Source organism: Poecilia mexicana, unplaced genomic scaffold, assembly GCF_051168715.1.
Source record: "Poecilia mexicana isolate PSO_F unplaced genomic scaffold, ASM5116871v1 scaffold_18, whole genome shotgun sequence".
Classification (NCBI taxonomy): domain Eukaryota; kingdom Metazoa; phylum Chordata; class Actinopteri; order Cyprinodontiformes; family Poeciliidae; genus Poecilia; species Poecilia mexicana.
In genome coordinates, this window is record NW_028263387.1 from 12,021,785 (window position 1) to 12,036,679 (window position 14,895).

Genomic DNA, 14,895 nt, shown 5'->3' on the forward strand with positions numbered 1-14,895 from the left:
CTTAATAATCTTGACTGCGTTTTGGCTTTTATGCTGCCCAGCAGAACATATTTCATGCCGGCATTACGCAACTCCCCAAAACTAACGTCAAAACCTCCTCTACCCAACAAACATAAATAAAAAAAAAATCTGCTCAGTCTACAACCGGGTAATGAACTCTAATAAGGCTGCAGACGAAACCACTTGTTTTTTTTTCTTTTTTTTCTTTCCTTTTCTTTCCTTTTCTCCAGTCAGTGGGTATAGTGTCATGGAAGGCAAAAAAAAAAATGTGAAAAGAGCAGCCAGACTCTTAACTAAGTGCACTTAAAGAAGTGCCTCGGAGGAGAGGACTATTTTACATGTGGATTAGTGTGCATATCGCAGTCATCAGACGGTTGATACGAGGCCTTGAACGACTGATATTCTGTCTTTTATTCCTACCGAGACACGGGGAGCCTTATCCTTTTCTCCTATCTTCCATAACACACTCCTCCAACACACACGCACGCTGATCTGGCCTCCGTCGAAACTGCTGAGATGAGGAAAATCGGATTCTAAGATCCCCGGCGCATTCCTGTGTCTCTTCCTGTAAAGTAGATCATATGCCTCTCAAAGCACATGCAAATATCGGAGAAGGCACATGTCGATATGTAAAGCATGCTACACATAAGTGAGCCCGTGCACCCGTCTGCCTTTCCTGCACGAAGCCCCTCTAGTGTCAAAGTTAAAAATTTGACTCCATCCGACAAAATAACACTGCCAACTGGTGAAAGGAAAAGGGCCGCCACCTTTTCCTACTTTCCCCCATTAGCATTTTTTTGTTGTGTTTTCCACTTTGCTCCCCCCCTGGTGGGAAGAATAACACCCGGGGATTGTCTGGGCACGAGCCGAACACACATAAATTTCAATATTAATTTGGCTGGCACCTCGGCAGCCTCCCCGAGTCTCCTAATCTCCCGCCGCATATCTTCATTATCTGAAAGTGTGCTTTCATCTTAATTCCATTTTCATCCATCAAACGTCGGGGAGGTTTGACCTTGCGTGATCCCGACAGAGATAGCGAGTTAGCAGGGAGAGTGGGCGAGAGCGGCAGAGACCGAGATAGGGAGGCAAAGTGGAGGAGGAGGGCTGGCGGGGTTGGGGGGGGAGAGAGAGGGAAGAGAGAAGATAAGGGGGCAGGGTTGAGAAGATGAATGAGGATGGAGGAAAAGGGGGACATGACAGGAAGGGTATGTGTGTGAGTCTGAAGCCATTTCGGTTTTTGATAATCCTTATGTTGCAGCAGCAGAGTTTACTGTAGCGACTCCACATATCTGCTTCAATTCCCTTTTCCTATCCGCTCGCCTGTTACTCATTCCTCCCCTTCACTCGCCTTGGGCTCTTCCCTTCCTCCTCCATCCTCTCCCTTTGCCACGTCAGTTTATTTATCCCGACATTAGGGTCTAATTACTCATTTGTAGTAATTGTTTCCATAATTGTTGGAATCATAATTGTCCTATGCTGCTGTTGTCGTGAACAGGTGGTGGATGGGACCTGTAAGGGAATGAGTGTGCGCGTGTGCGTGCGTGCGATGTGATCAGCATCGGCTCGGTCCTAATTTGATCCAGACAAAGCCGTGCCACCTGGCGGGAACTGTCCTCGAGAAACGAGGCGAGTGTTTTTTTTTGTTTTTTTTTTCCGAGAGAACGCCCGAGGACGCGCCGAAACAGACGTGGGAGCTGGAGACGCACGCCACTTATCCCACATGAAGGATACATGCCTGCATGATCGTACTCAAACAGAACGCCTCATTAGTGGATAAGCTGGATATGCTCTCTAACCTCTGCCAGTCTTTCCCTTTGTGCTCTCTTTTTTTTTTTTTTTTGCCTGTTTGGATGGCAGCCCTGATCCCCTAAATGCAGGTTATCTGTCATCAGCGACTCAGGATGGTAAATAAAGAATCATTTATCAGCCCTATTAAAGCCTCTACAATGTTTCGGCTTCTCTTCCTTATCTTCGGATTCTTTTTTCCTTATCCCTCTCTCTCCGCAGTCTGTCTCATGCCTTTTGATCATATCATCACAGATTTCACCCCCCACCCCCCCTTTCCTTCTGTGGTAACATTCATTTCATAAGACATAGCATTCAGAGGCTTTTAAAAAAGATCTTCCATCTGTGCCTCCGTGGGACAGGTAGAAGAAAAAGCTAAGTGAGCCGCAGTCGATGCTGCCTGCCGCTGCTGATGTGTCTTACGGCCTCAACAACGAACGCTCGGCTCTGGCGTCCGGCCGCTCCTCTGCTGATGCCGTGTCATGTTCTGTGCCGACACACTGACCTGTGTCACAACAAGCTAACGTTAGCGGCAGCCCCCAGGCTGGGCAGAAAGCTGACAGGAGTGGGCCGTCGGTCTTGAACAACACTTTCCGGGCAGTTCTAGATCTAATTGTGCAACTTGTTAACCAGCTCGCCTGCCAGGACTAGGAAATCAAAGCTGTTGACACTGTTAGTAAAAAAAATAAATAAATTAGACTTGTTTTCTAGGTGCAGTGATTTTTACAGCGTATAACTGCTGTTATTTAAAAACCAATAACTCTTTGCACGTTTATGCTTATTTTGGATATCTTTCTATTTATGTAAAGTCAGTATCATATACTGGATTAAGTGTACGCTCCACTTTGATATTGATTATTTTACCTGCTTTTTGTAGCCATCAACAAGAATCTGTTGTTAGTTTGGTGGCTTATTCGATCTTCACTACATTTCTGAAGTATCCACTAGCCTTCAGATGCAGTTGCGTGGTGACATTAAGTCCATCTTTTGCGTATACAACATCTTCAGCTCTTCTGAGAAGGATTTCCACATGGTTTTGGAGTATGTGTGTTGAACTTTTTGACCTTTTTTGTTTTTTCCCAGCGGTCCTCTTGTGATGTTGGATGAAAAGCCTTGCTCTTGGTCTCTGCTTTAATTCTTTTCAATGGTTTTTGTTTTTGAAGTCGGGACATTGTGGAGGCCAGTCAAGATAATCCCAAAATTCGATTGCTTGAACTGTCCAACATGTTTTTGTTTTGCTTAGTTTCACTGGAACCAGGGAGCCAAGAACTGCTCCTGATAAAACAGCCAAACCCAGACTTGTCCATTGTCTTGTCAGAGGGGCCATGATCCATTACAGAGAACACTTCTATTGAGTGTGCTTTACATGTCTGGTTTTGGGGATTCAAGGACTTGGAAATCCAAATCATTATTTTATTTTATTTTTTCTACATGGATTCATAATTACAAGTTCAAACTTAATGACGGTCATCTTCGTGTTGCATGTTTCTAACTGCCTGACCAAAACTGCACACGCTTTTAATGGCTCTTTCTCACAGGTCACACTTACACACTCAGGTCAGGAATTGAAGAAGAGAGAAAAAAAAAAACACTGCAAAAAAAAAAAAAAGAAAAAAAAAAAGGAAAGAAAAAGGAAATGCGATCACAGGATTTGCAGGCCGGTACTATGTAAGCAACACCAGGGTTGGAGTTTGGTTGACACTCATTCCCTGGTGCATGCCAGCGCTTGTGTCAGCAGGAGAGGCTCTAAAGTGGAGACACAGGAGAAGCTTCTATCCATTCTCAATCAGAGAATGTAACATAAGTCTTGAATAAGTGTGTGTGTGTGTGTGTGTGTGTAAGGGGGGGCAGGGGGTTGTGGGGGAGGGGTGTTGTTTGCTGTGAATGTCCACAAAAATTTACCACAGCATAAAATGACCATGCTGCATATTTAGCTGATGTTGACACGACTGCCTCCATGAAAGATGAAGCTTTCATTCTGCCTACTTCATCACGGCCCGCTATCAGTTCCAACACGCCCATTTTACAACGACTGTGTTCTTGAAGAACTACAAAGGGGGGTTATGCATCAGTTTGAAGCTAAACCACTGCCACTCTCAGCTAATGCCCCCTCTGCATATCTTGGTCCCCACTTCATAAATATAAGAGAAGAAAAAAAAAGACAAAAAACAAAACAAAAGCTCTTCTTCTGCTTTCAGAATAGGTCAGGGACTGGGTTAAGCTTCTGTCAATGTTCAAACACATCCCAGCAGAATAGTATCTCTGTGACACCAGTGGCCTAATCCGCCACTTGAAGAGCAATTAAAAGTTTAGCCCTGACTTTAAAAAAGTAACCATGTGTGATCTTTTTTTCTTCTTCTTCTTCTTTTTTTCCTGCGGGCCTGTTTTTTGGCTCCGTTCATGGGTTGAATGCTAATAGGAAAATGCTATCGGTGGCTCTCTTCCAAAGACGTCCCTAAAAACGTGGAGGAGCAAAAGACAACAGGAAAGTTGACAAAGTAAGAAAATGTAACGTTGAAAGGAAGTTTTCTAGCAGCATCTGTGAGGAGTTTTTTTTTTTTTTTGTCTAATATCAGCTTCATTTTATGGCAAAACGGTGAAATCATCATACGGTTTGTGTTTAGGATCTTCCTCTCGTTAGCCTAGCCCCACTGAAACATATGCATGTGTCCGACTGTCTCTCCTGCCAAACATGCCAATAAAGGGTCGATAAGACTGAAGAAAAGCAGTGGAGAAGCACTGAAGGACATTCAATTGATCTGTGTTCTGTCAGTCCATAAAACCACCACACGGTAAAACGGAAGGGTAAGATCGACAAGGGAGTGCTAATAGCATCATCAACTCTGACAGATGGCGTGTTACCCATCACGATTGCCATTAAAGTATTTTTAAAGGTGCTTAGAAATTATACTATCTGGCTCTGCGCCAGTCTTTATTGCATGACCTCGCACCTCGCTGACATAATTTCAATTGAGAGAGTATGGCAATGAGGTTTACCAATCCTTCTGTCTCCGTTTCTGTTGTTGTGTAAACTGCTACTTTGATGAGCCGTCACTCTGCGAGGCTGAAAGCGGTTTTGAAACTCAGCAGACAAGGACGAGACCAAAGACGGTCATCTCAGACTTTTATTTTTTTTTTTCCTCCCAGTTTTTGTTCTTTTTCTTTCTTTGCTCCTGGAGTCTCTCGGTATGTTGTTCCCGTTTCCCCTCATTACGGTGTCAGGTTCCAGCTTAGGGAGGAACGACCTACGAGGAATGTTGCACAGAGGAGTTGAGGGTTGAAGAAAAACGGGGGAACATTAAGACGTGCACCGGAGCTTGACAGGGCCAAAGCTATTGGCCGGGCTAAAACACGATACCTGAGACTCAGCCAGCAGTTCCGCCTAACAAAGCTAAAGCCAGCTCCTCCACCGACAATCTCACAACTTAACCAAACCATACATTAAAAAATAAATAAATAAATCCAGGGCACCTGAGAAACCATCTACAATGCCTCCCAGGAGTTTATATTACTTGAACATTACTACATTTGATCAAGTTTTAACCATGAATATAGCATTTCAAAAGGACGTTATGTGTTAGACCAAGATAACTCACCATTGTAATGTGGAAATGGATTGTGCTGTGGGATTGTTTACTTTTGACATTGATGGGTGAGCCGTTCAGAGCTCATGGAACTAAAAGAAAATCTTTAAATGGGTAAAAAACAGACTTGTGACGCAGTACAACCGCTGGGCCTAAATTTATATTCCGTGAGAATCTGTGGCAAGTATTGAAAGCTTGTGCTTGTAGACCCCCTAATTGATAAGTTTTTATTTTACTTCACAATTATCCAATATTGGTGTCTGTCAAATCAATTTCCAGTGAAGTGCGTACAATGTTGTCTTGGTGAGAAGGCACAGAAAATCCAGCCTTTCCACTCGTTTTTTGGCTGCCGAGTCGTCCACAAGAATCAACATTCTGTTCTGTAACACCCTAATTTACCACAGCTGGGCAGAACCCAAATCGAACTTGAATCCACCTTGATCAGATTCCAATTGATTAACCATCAGTTCAGCCTGAGGGCATTTGTCTCATTTATCACTTCAGTAACAATATATCTCAATAACTTTTGCGACTCCCCAGCCCTGGAATTGCACCAAGTTCTCTCTTGCACTTAAACAGGCAAAAGCAATTAGATTGAGCCAATTTAAGATCCCTGCAAGTATGTTGTTTTTGTATGTCATGGCTATTTGGCTCCCTCTGACTGTGTCTCAGGTGGTGTATCAGGTCACCGCCTGGTTGCCCATTAAAAATGAAACACGGGTTCTTAATTACCGACTGGCACTTTTGGCAATCATGCCGGCACTCGTGTGTCGCTGCCCTCCGTCGTCACTCTCTCCATCTCTCTTTGGCTCCCCTTGTTTTCAATTGGCCTCTTTATCTCCCGGTCTATCTTGCTTGCTCAAGCTCCCCTCCTCCGCATCCCTTCATTTCTCTGGGTTGACTGCAATAACACACTGGACCTGCAGTTTATGTTTGCTCCTCTCGCCCCAAGTCCAACCCAGCCACAATTACTTCCTGTGGTTCACGGTAGTGGGTCACTGCCATCTGCCAAAGGTATTTACAGCTGAAATTACACACACGGTGTTTTCATACCAGTTCCATTATCCTTCATTTCATCCGGAGGGTCTGTTGAAGGTAGGCCTAATTATAAAGCCATGCATCAAGTGAGAACGGGCGACAGGCCGCCCAGTGCACATACACAGCTACTTTAGCCCACAAACTCTTTTGTTTCATTGGGATTCTGCGCAGCATGCAAAATGTAGCACACAACTGTAATGTGAAGGGGCGAGATAAATAATTTTCAGCATTTTCTAGAGTTAAAAATCTTAAAAGTACAGAAACACTTTGGAAAAAACAGCTTTCACTGCAATTAGAGCTGGAAGTCGTTTGGTGTATGTGTCTGCCAGCTTTTCGCATCTAGACGTTGCCGTTTTTCTCAATTTACTTTGCAAAATAACTCTGCCTCGGTTTGACTGGGTGAAGAGCATCTGCGAACATCAATTTCCATTTTTTTTTTTTTGCCACTGATTGTAAATTGTGAAAAGTTGTTCTTTTCAACAACTTTGCTACTTGTCACTTCAAAAATCCTTACATTTACACGCCATAAGGAGAGGCATGCAAAGTTTCAATAAAAAGTCCCGAAGCTTCGGATTGTGCAAAAAAAAAAAAGAAAAAAAAAAAGGTGTAAACGGTGTGAATACTTTTGTAAAAGCACTGTACGGTAATGATGAGCAATGGCTGGCGTGCCACAAGACATACTTGACCTCAAACATGCTGTACAGACCAAATAATCATCATAACTAGCGTCGTAAGGAGACAGTGCGCTTCATGCGTGAGCGGTGTGTGTCGGCCTTCCACGGTTCACCAGCAGATAAAAGAAGAAGCTGTGGTTAAAAACAGATAGCTGCTGAAAGAGGACAAACATTTTGTTAGGACGGGAGGGAAATGGAAATTAAATCCAAGAGGTCATTCACTGTTGACACGACTGGCGCGGCGCTGTTTTTATTGGCTTCGGGTGCCTGTGAGACAGGCAGCACATGTGTTTTGCCTCAAGCGTCCAGGAAATAGGCTGGTTCGAGGTTCGGCCACAGCTCCCTGAAAAACCTGTGGCTAGTTTACAATGTTCAGTTTTGATGAATTTGCCCAGTCCTCTCTCCTGGTCGCCACAGCTGGACGTCAGTCTGAGGGAAATTTCGTGACCCCTGAGAAGTGCTTTGGCATCTGGTAAACATAAAACGGTGTGGCGCTTATAAGTACATAAGAAAAGGTCTATGAAAGGAAACGGCATCAGGTCCAGGTGAAAAAGTAAAAGTTCTCGAATCTGTGGCTATTTATTTTCAGCGGAAATGTAATCAGATAGCGTCACGATGACGTCTCAGTTTGTCCAGATGTGCTTGTGTTTCGGTCTGCGTCGTTGCTTAAATGGCCGGCGTGTGAGCAGTGCAGAAACCTCTGGTGGGAAGAAAGAAACTAAAAATAGAAACTCACAAAAAGGACCATCATATGTTGAGTTGTCAGCAACTATGTGCAAAATAACACAATAATTGCTCATCGGTTAACCCAGTCTGTTAATATTTGGACATTTGAACATCCTTAGGGCAGCAAAACTCCTGTTCCCAGGTCTCATTCTGCATGGCAGAGTAAGATTTTTTTTTTTTATGACTTGAGTGTGACTCTTTCTAAATTGTCTCTTACCCTTAATATTCAAGAGAAGAACTGAAAGTATCAAATCGGTCATGACAACCTGACAGTTGCATGTGAATTCATAGGGCTTGCCAAGCGACATAATTTAGTCTTTTCCTTTATTTCTAATCTCAATTCCACATCCTCAGACATTCGCATAAAATCTCAAATCGAAATAAAGTGTCTTTTTATGTTATTCCTTTATCTAAAAGAGCAAGAAGAGAAGGATCAAAGGTTGCTTTGCAGTTGATCGAGGCTGCAGATTCTAATCCAAAGCCTTTGGCAATCTCTGCGTGAACCCTATTTCTGGTCTGCAAACAAATTAGCTTCCCTCCCACCCCCCGCTTTTATTCTGTTCACTCTTGCTCTCCCTCCGGAGAAAGCAAGTGAGGAAATTCAGGTGAATAAAACCTGTTTGTTCATTTCTTTTTCTTTTTTTTTTCTCCCTTCTTGTCAGGTTCTTTTTCCTTTTTCCCAAACTCAATTTTCCCTCATTGTGCTCAACCTCAAGTACTTTTCTTTCATTGCAAGTTACTGGCAATTCATTAGGTGACTTTTTTTTTTATGTGTTTCATTAAAAATTGGTTTTTCCTATAAAGCAAAGTCACTCTGATTGAATCTGGTCATAGGGGGAAAAAAAAAAGCCCAATTTTTCTGCTTAGACAAGCTGGAAGATTTGTTAGAACACACCTCACACTTAACAAATGTTTTGGAGAAATACAGTACAACCAAACAAAAACAAACAAAATGTTTCTGTGTCATCACAACTCTTTTTTTTTCAGTGTTATTACACCTATAGTGATCAGTTTTTCCTACTGGCCTCCGCTTCTGTTATACAACAAAATGTTTGACTAGCCAAGTGAAATCTGCATGAATATTTATACCAATTCATTTGTTGAGTGTTGATTGTAATTACAAGGAAACATGATTTATTGCCAAGATTGCCGTGCTAGCCAGCCAGCCAGAGAAACAGAACTGGGGAGAAATAGATAAATAAATTAAAAATTCACACACACACACGCACACACACAGAGCAAAAAAATAAAAACATAAATTCCCACTGGACTGAGGGGAAAAAAATCATTAACAAGCTCACACAGTATTAGCTTAGCTGAGTACTTTTACAGTAAGTATCCTAAGGTGGTAAAAAAAAACAAAAAAACATCCAACCTTAGTCACATGTCAACAATTCATGTTCCTATATCTATTTATATTAACTAAACATAGAAGAAGACTGTGGTTTGATATTTTCATACCAGCCTCCATGTCTCCATGCTAGTGGGGGCTCACCATAGCAACAGTCGACTTGTGACAGCTGAAGAGCGTAGCATCGAAGCCTACCAGCGACCATTAAATCTAACGAAAGTAATAAAGAAAACAGAATTGATGTTGGCTGAAATGGTTACAGAGGACAGGGAAAATAGACATCAGTTCGGGACTGTCTTCTCGTTGTTCCTATTTGTATCGAAGCAAGTGTTTGCACCGCAGAACAACTATCTGCTACATGGAGTTGGAAAAAACAAAATCGAAGAACTTCCATGCGTCATGCTGGACGTCCATGTACGTCTGTTTTTGGTTGATTCAGATCAGCTGCAACCAAATGTTCACATGTTGTTTAAGTTGACAGCCAAGCTAGAGTTGGCACTGCAGGACAGCTAGGTGCCACAGGAAGCTAGAAAAGCTAGAAAAGAAAAAAAAAAATTGAGCTGCACCTGTGGATCTCCTTTTTTGCGGATAGTTCTTATGGGTCATTCTTTATATTTAGTTTGGCAAGAAGAATACCTGGAAAGGTAGGGTGATTTGATCAGCTCCTAGCAACTTCTTACCAACATTTACAGATCAGTAGATGCCTTTATTTACTTGCTTTTTCACCTTTTACCAGAGTTTTCAGATCAGTTACACAGAAGCCAATTGCGCCCCTTTTCCGTCTTTTTCCAGCTAGAGTTCTCTCAAGGTGACTGAGCAGTGTATGCCACCACAACTAGGGATATACCGCTTTCTGCCAGTTATGAGATCTTTGGGTCGAACTTTATGTTTCCGGCCCCCTTCAAGAGAGTCCTTTCAAACACACCTCTACCTGCAAAATCTAGCGAACGGCAAAGAAAACCTATCTACCGTGTACCAATTTAAATTGCAATCACTTGAGGCTAACCGTTTCATCTTCTTCAGGTGAGCGAATTAAGGGAACAAATGTGCAATGGTGCTGGGGAGAGCATTTTTGAGTAATGAGCCTCTGCCCCATGTAATACTCTCGTGATTGAACAAGGAAACACGGATGACAGTGGGGAAGAGAAGGATTGCGAGCGGACGGATCCGCAGTCCGGCAAGGTTGCTCGCACATTTTGCGGCAGCAGAGGCGAGCTCCGACAGTGTTTGTGTCTAATTAATGAGTGGCAGCGACAATTTGTTATGCCATTTACTGCTATAATGACCAAACCGGTTCTTTCATTCCTCACTTCATGCTTATTCCTCCAGCTATCATTCCTCCGTGCCATTGCCTTTGTGCTGCTTCTGACAGGGAAATGAGAGACACAGGAAGAAAACTAAGCAGGCCGAGACAGTGAGGAACAGGCCTCGGTCTCGATGATACGCTGTTAGAGCCTAACAGCGGATGTTGTTCAGTAATGTGCTCAAGCAGACCGCATGCAATGACAGCTTGAACCTACCTCTCACCTAGCTGGACCTTTTTGTGTGGTAACGTGGCAACAAGTGGCTCTGCCTGTTTGTATGCATCCGGGGTTAGACTTGTGGTTTCGCTTTCTGCTTTCAAATCAGGTCTTTCTTCTTACTTTCAGTGGGCAAATTAGTTTGATAAAAACACTGAGGTCATTAGCCTCCATGTCTTCTCGGTTGCCTAGGTTTAGCTTGGCTTAGCTTGGGGGTGAGGGGAAAGTTTATTGCTAAGGTTTTTGGCTAAAAGTCAGCTGTCTTAGTCGATTCCTGTGGAAATCAGGACATTTGTTATTATTTTTTAGTCCAGCTTATCTGTACTTTTAATCATTAATAGCCTCCCATTAAAATCTAGCCTATACATTTTTGCGCCTCCTTTGACCCCCTCTTATCCCCTAGATTCCTGGCATCCCCCTCCTGAAAAGCCCATGTCTGATTTTCAGCGGCCCCAACTTCCCAAAAATCATATCTCACTAAAAAAGACAAACACAGCTAAAAACAGTCCCTATTATAGTGACCCCCGGACGTTTGGTTTCTCTTGTAGCCGTTTCGTCGAGTGACCTTCTCGGTGGTGAGCCAGCCCCAGGACCCTCACCAGCAGGGATCGCTGCAGAGCTGCTACGACAGCGGCCTGGATGAATCCGAGACACCCAGCAGCAAGAGCTCTTCGGGCCCCCGGCTGGGCGCCCTCCCCCTGCCCGAGGACAGCTACGAGAGGACAACGCCGGATGGCAGTGTCGGTGAGGCAGAGCACATGGAAAATGGTAGGGGCAAACACTGAAAGGAGGTTAAGAACCCGCTAAGTCATAGGAAGCACACACACCACATACTGGGCTACAGGTTTCCCATAGGGGCGTTGGACGGTAGTCAGCACCACAAACAGACAGAAACGTCTCTAATTCACGCTTATCGTTGCATCAGGTGAGGTGCGCTTTCTGGCGTTGGGATCTAGCAGCAGAGGACGTAGCAGATTTTTTTTTTCTTTTTATTTGGAAACATCAGACTTGTCTGATCAAAGGAGCAACATAAGTCGTCCTGCATTAAACTAACCCCCTCCTTCTTGTCATTTTTGATCCTTTTATCCTATTGTAAATTAACCCAGCGCTGCATCATGAAGAATTTACAATTCCCACTTACGTCCCTTTTCTCATGTAGATGAGCTTTTCTATAAGATATCTCCATCTTGCCCTGCGTTCTTTAAGGGAAGCGGAAAAGGGGCACAGCAGGGAGCCAGAACTCATCCGGAATTGTTTAGAAGCTATACAGACAACTGGCGCACTGATTCGCCATGCGCGTTTGGCTCGCAGCTCTTCTGAACGCATTCAGTTTGCCCCAGTTGAGAGAAAGATATCCATAGATGCATATGCGTGTTCATATGTGTGTGTGTGTGTGTGTGTGTGTGTGTGTGCGTGTGTGAGTGGTTGTGCAGTAAGCGATGAGGGTAATGGTCCCATTCATAGTGGAGGAGTCTGAGGCGACTCTTAACAAGGAGTAGCTGTCTTGAGAGTGCTAAGCCTAAGTGCAGAGGCTTTTCCACCAGAGCTTAGCGAGTGATATTCAAATGGCTTAAAGATTCATATCCTCCCTTGCAAAAGATTGAGACGTCACACTTGTAATGGCAGATCTGCGTGGTTGTCACAAGTCAGAAGTATTCTCAAGACCCAAAAAAAAAAAAAAGAAGATTGATTTACCCTTAGGGAAGAACTGAGTGACTTATTGGCTAGGAACTTGGAAGAACACTGACCCTATGCTCAAGATTTGGCCTTGATGTGTACTTGTGGATGGTATTTACTTATTTATTTTTCAAGTGGCATGTAAAATTTCATGTTTACAGTAGGATTGGAAATATGAAAAAGCACTTTTTAGTTATAGCTATCCTTTTTAAGTGACTCAACTGAGACAGCCACCAGCAGACTGTCAGATTGCGACCATGATCAGCCCTGTCAGTCAAATCCGCTCTCGGAATTAAAATAGCATAAACTGGAAAACAAGCAGGTCCAAAAATAGCATACTGTATACAGAGTAGGCTCGTACATTGATTGTATATACAAAGCAAAATCTAATGGCATAAATAAATCCTAAAGTTGAAGTTCCAGCAACTTCCTAAAGTATTCACCCTCCTTGAACATTTGTACATTTTGTACATTTTGTCACACAGCAACCATAAACCTCAATATATTTTTTTTTTGTTTGTTTTTTAGAATTTTAGGTGATAGGCCAACACAAAAAGCATCAGGTAATGTTAAACCCTTGTCAGATTTGGACTTCCACCTAAAGTTTTAGGTCTGGCAAAGAAACAATCAGTCCAGAGTCCTATGACGACCCTGAAGGAGACGCAAACAACCACAGCTCAGGTGGGATCTCTGTTGGCAAGACATTTGCTCGACATAATGCCATCAAGAATGCCATCCCCACTGTGACACACGGTGGTGGTGGCAGCATCATGCCACCATTTTTCTCTTCAGCTGGATAGATTTCATGGGAAGTTGGATGGATTTAAATACAGGGGAAAATAGGAAGAAAATCTGCGAGAGGAAGCAAAAGACTTGAGAAACGGGCGAGAGGATAGTCTCGCAGTCACAACATCACACCTAAACATACAGCTGGTGAAATGGTCCAGTCAAAGCTCAAACCCAAGTCTGAGATCTGGAGAATATTCAAAGTTATGGATTCATTTGTTTTGGTTTGGTGCACAAAATACGCTGAAGTTCATAGTTGCGTTGTGACACGTTGAGAGAAAGGTCAAAGGATAGGAATACTTCTGCAAGTGTCTGTATGTCATTTTTTTGTTTTTGCTCACCAGACATGTACCACAATGGGTGCGTTCACACTGCAGCCTGAAGTGACTCAATTCCGATTTTTTGGCAATTCCGATTTTTTGGCAATTCCGATTTTTTTGCCGGGGCCGTTCACACTGCCAGAAAATGCGACCTGTATGCGTCCTGCAGTGTAAATGGGCAAACGACCTGAAGTGTCCCGCATGCGCAGTAGAGGGCGCAATAGCGTCAGCGTTCTCAGTGTTCTGCCAACTGCCATAAAAAGAAGAAGTGCTCAGTGTTTGCGGAAGTAAACATGGAGGCTAACGGTGGAGCTTAGCTTATATATTGAAGTTGTTATCGGCCGGAGCAGCATATTAACAACTTAATTCTCATATAGTCCATCATGGTTGTTGTTTTTCTTTCCACTTGCGCTTATCAGGACACAGAATAGTGAGATTTGTTTAGCATCAGTGACGTTCAGTTCGGATGAATGCGACCTGGACGTTAGGTCGCATTTGAATTGGATACGTATCGGATATGGGTCACGTTCGAAAAAGAATCCGACCTGTGCTGTTCACACTGCCATGAAAAGATCGGATACAGGTCGCATTACGTCAAAAAAATCGGAATTGAGTCACTTCAGGCTGCAGTGTGAACGCACCCAATGCCGTTTTCAAAATCTTTTGAAGGGAAACGGTGAAGAATCCCGAAGAAGCAGATGAGATTTGCTGGAGAAAATAATTTAGGTCAGTTTGAGAATCTGCCCTCCATCCAAGAGAAACGGCATTCTCCACTGGAGCTCGGTATCTGCAGAGGGATCGGCTCAAACTGCTCCCTCCACGTAGGTAATTGCGGTTGCAGATGGCAAAACGGTGGAAGTTTGTTTGGAAGTCATTGTCGGCGTGCATTTTTTCAATTCTCATGCTTTCCAGAAAGCAGCGTTATCTGGAATCTGGTAGCCAGCAGGGTGGCTTATCCCGACTATAAATATTTTCAAAAATCACGAATTGTGGCTGTAAAGTCTCTGTGTTCACCAAGAAAGCGCACGCTTAGTCTCAGAAAAATGCAATCATTGAAGATTAGGGCAAATATTGGCAAACTGCTACAGCCTCACACACAAAGCTAACTATAGTCATTAGCGCTCCCCTACATGTGCTGTAGTCAGAGTTCACACAGCGCTGCTTTGCTCTGTGTGAGGCCTCCTTTATGAAATTAGGAAACTATGGGGAAACGAAGTAGAACAAAAGTTAGCAGATAGCTTGCTGTGGTGCTTATTGCTAACACAGGGATCATTAGTGACACAGAAATGTAAGAGCGAGTTCCAGCTGCAGTTGTTTTTAGAGGTCGGTGAAAAGCGTCTGTGTCGGCGTTCTCTGTTTTTTCTCCTTTGCGTCAAATCTCAAACCTTTACAACTTTTTAGCCGTCACAGAAGTCGAATCAAATAGGTGCT

At 43.4% G+C, this 14,895-nt stretch overlaps 1 protein-coding gene across 1 annotated transcript in view; it reads left to right on the forward strand.

Moving 5' to 3' along the window:
* Nucleotides 1-13,186, forward strand: part of pcdh7b (protocadherin 7b) — a 65,119-nt gene extending 51,933 nt beyond the window's left edge. The window contains exon 2 of the mRNA XM_088015398.1: nucleotides 11,230-13,186. Within this exon, the coding sequence (XP_087871524.1) occupies nucleotides 11,230-11,466 (237 nt within the window). The 3' untranslated portion in view covers nucleotides 11,467-13,186. The remainder of the gene's footprint in view (nucleotides 1-11,229) is intronic.
* Nucleotides 13,187-14,895: the final 1,709 nt, after the last annotated feature.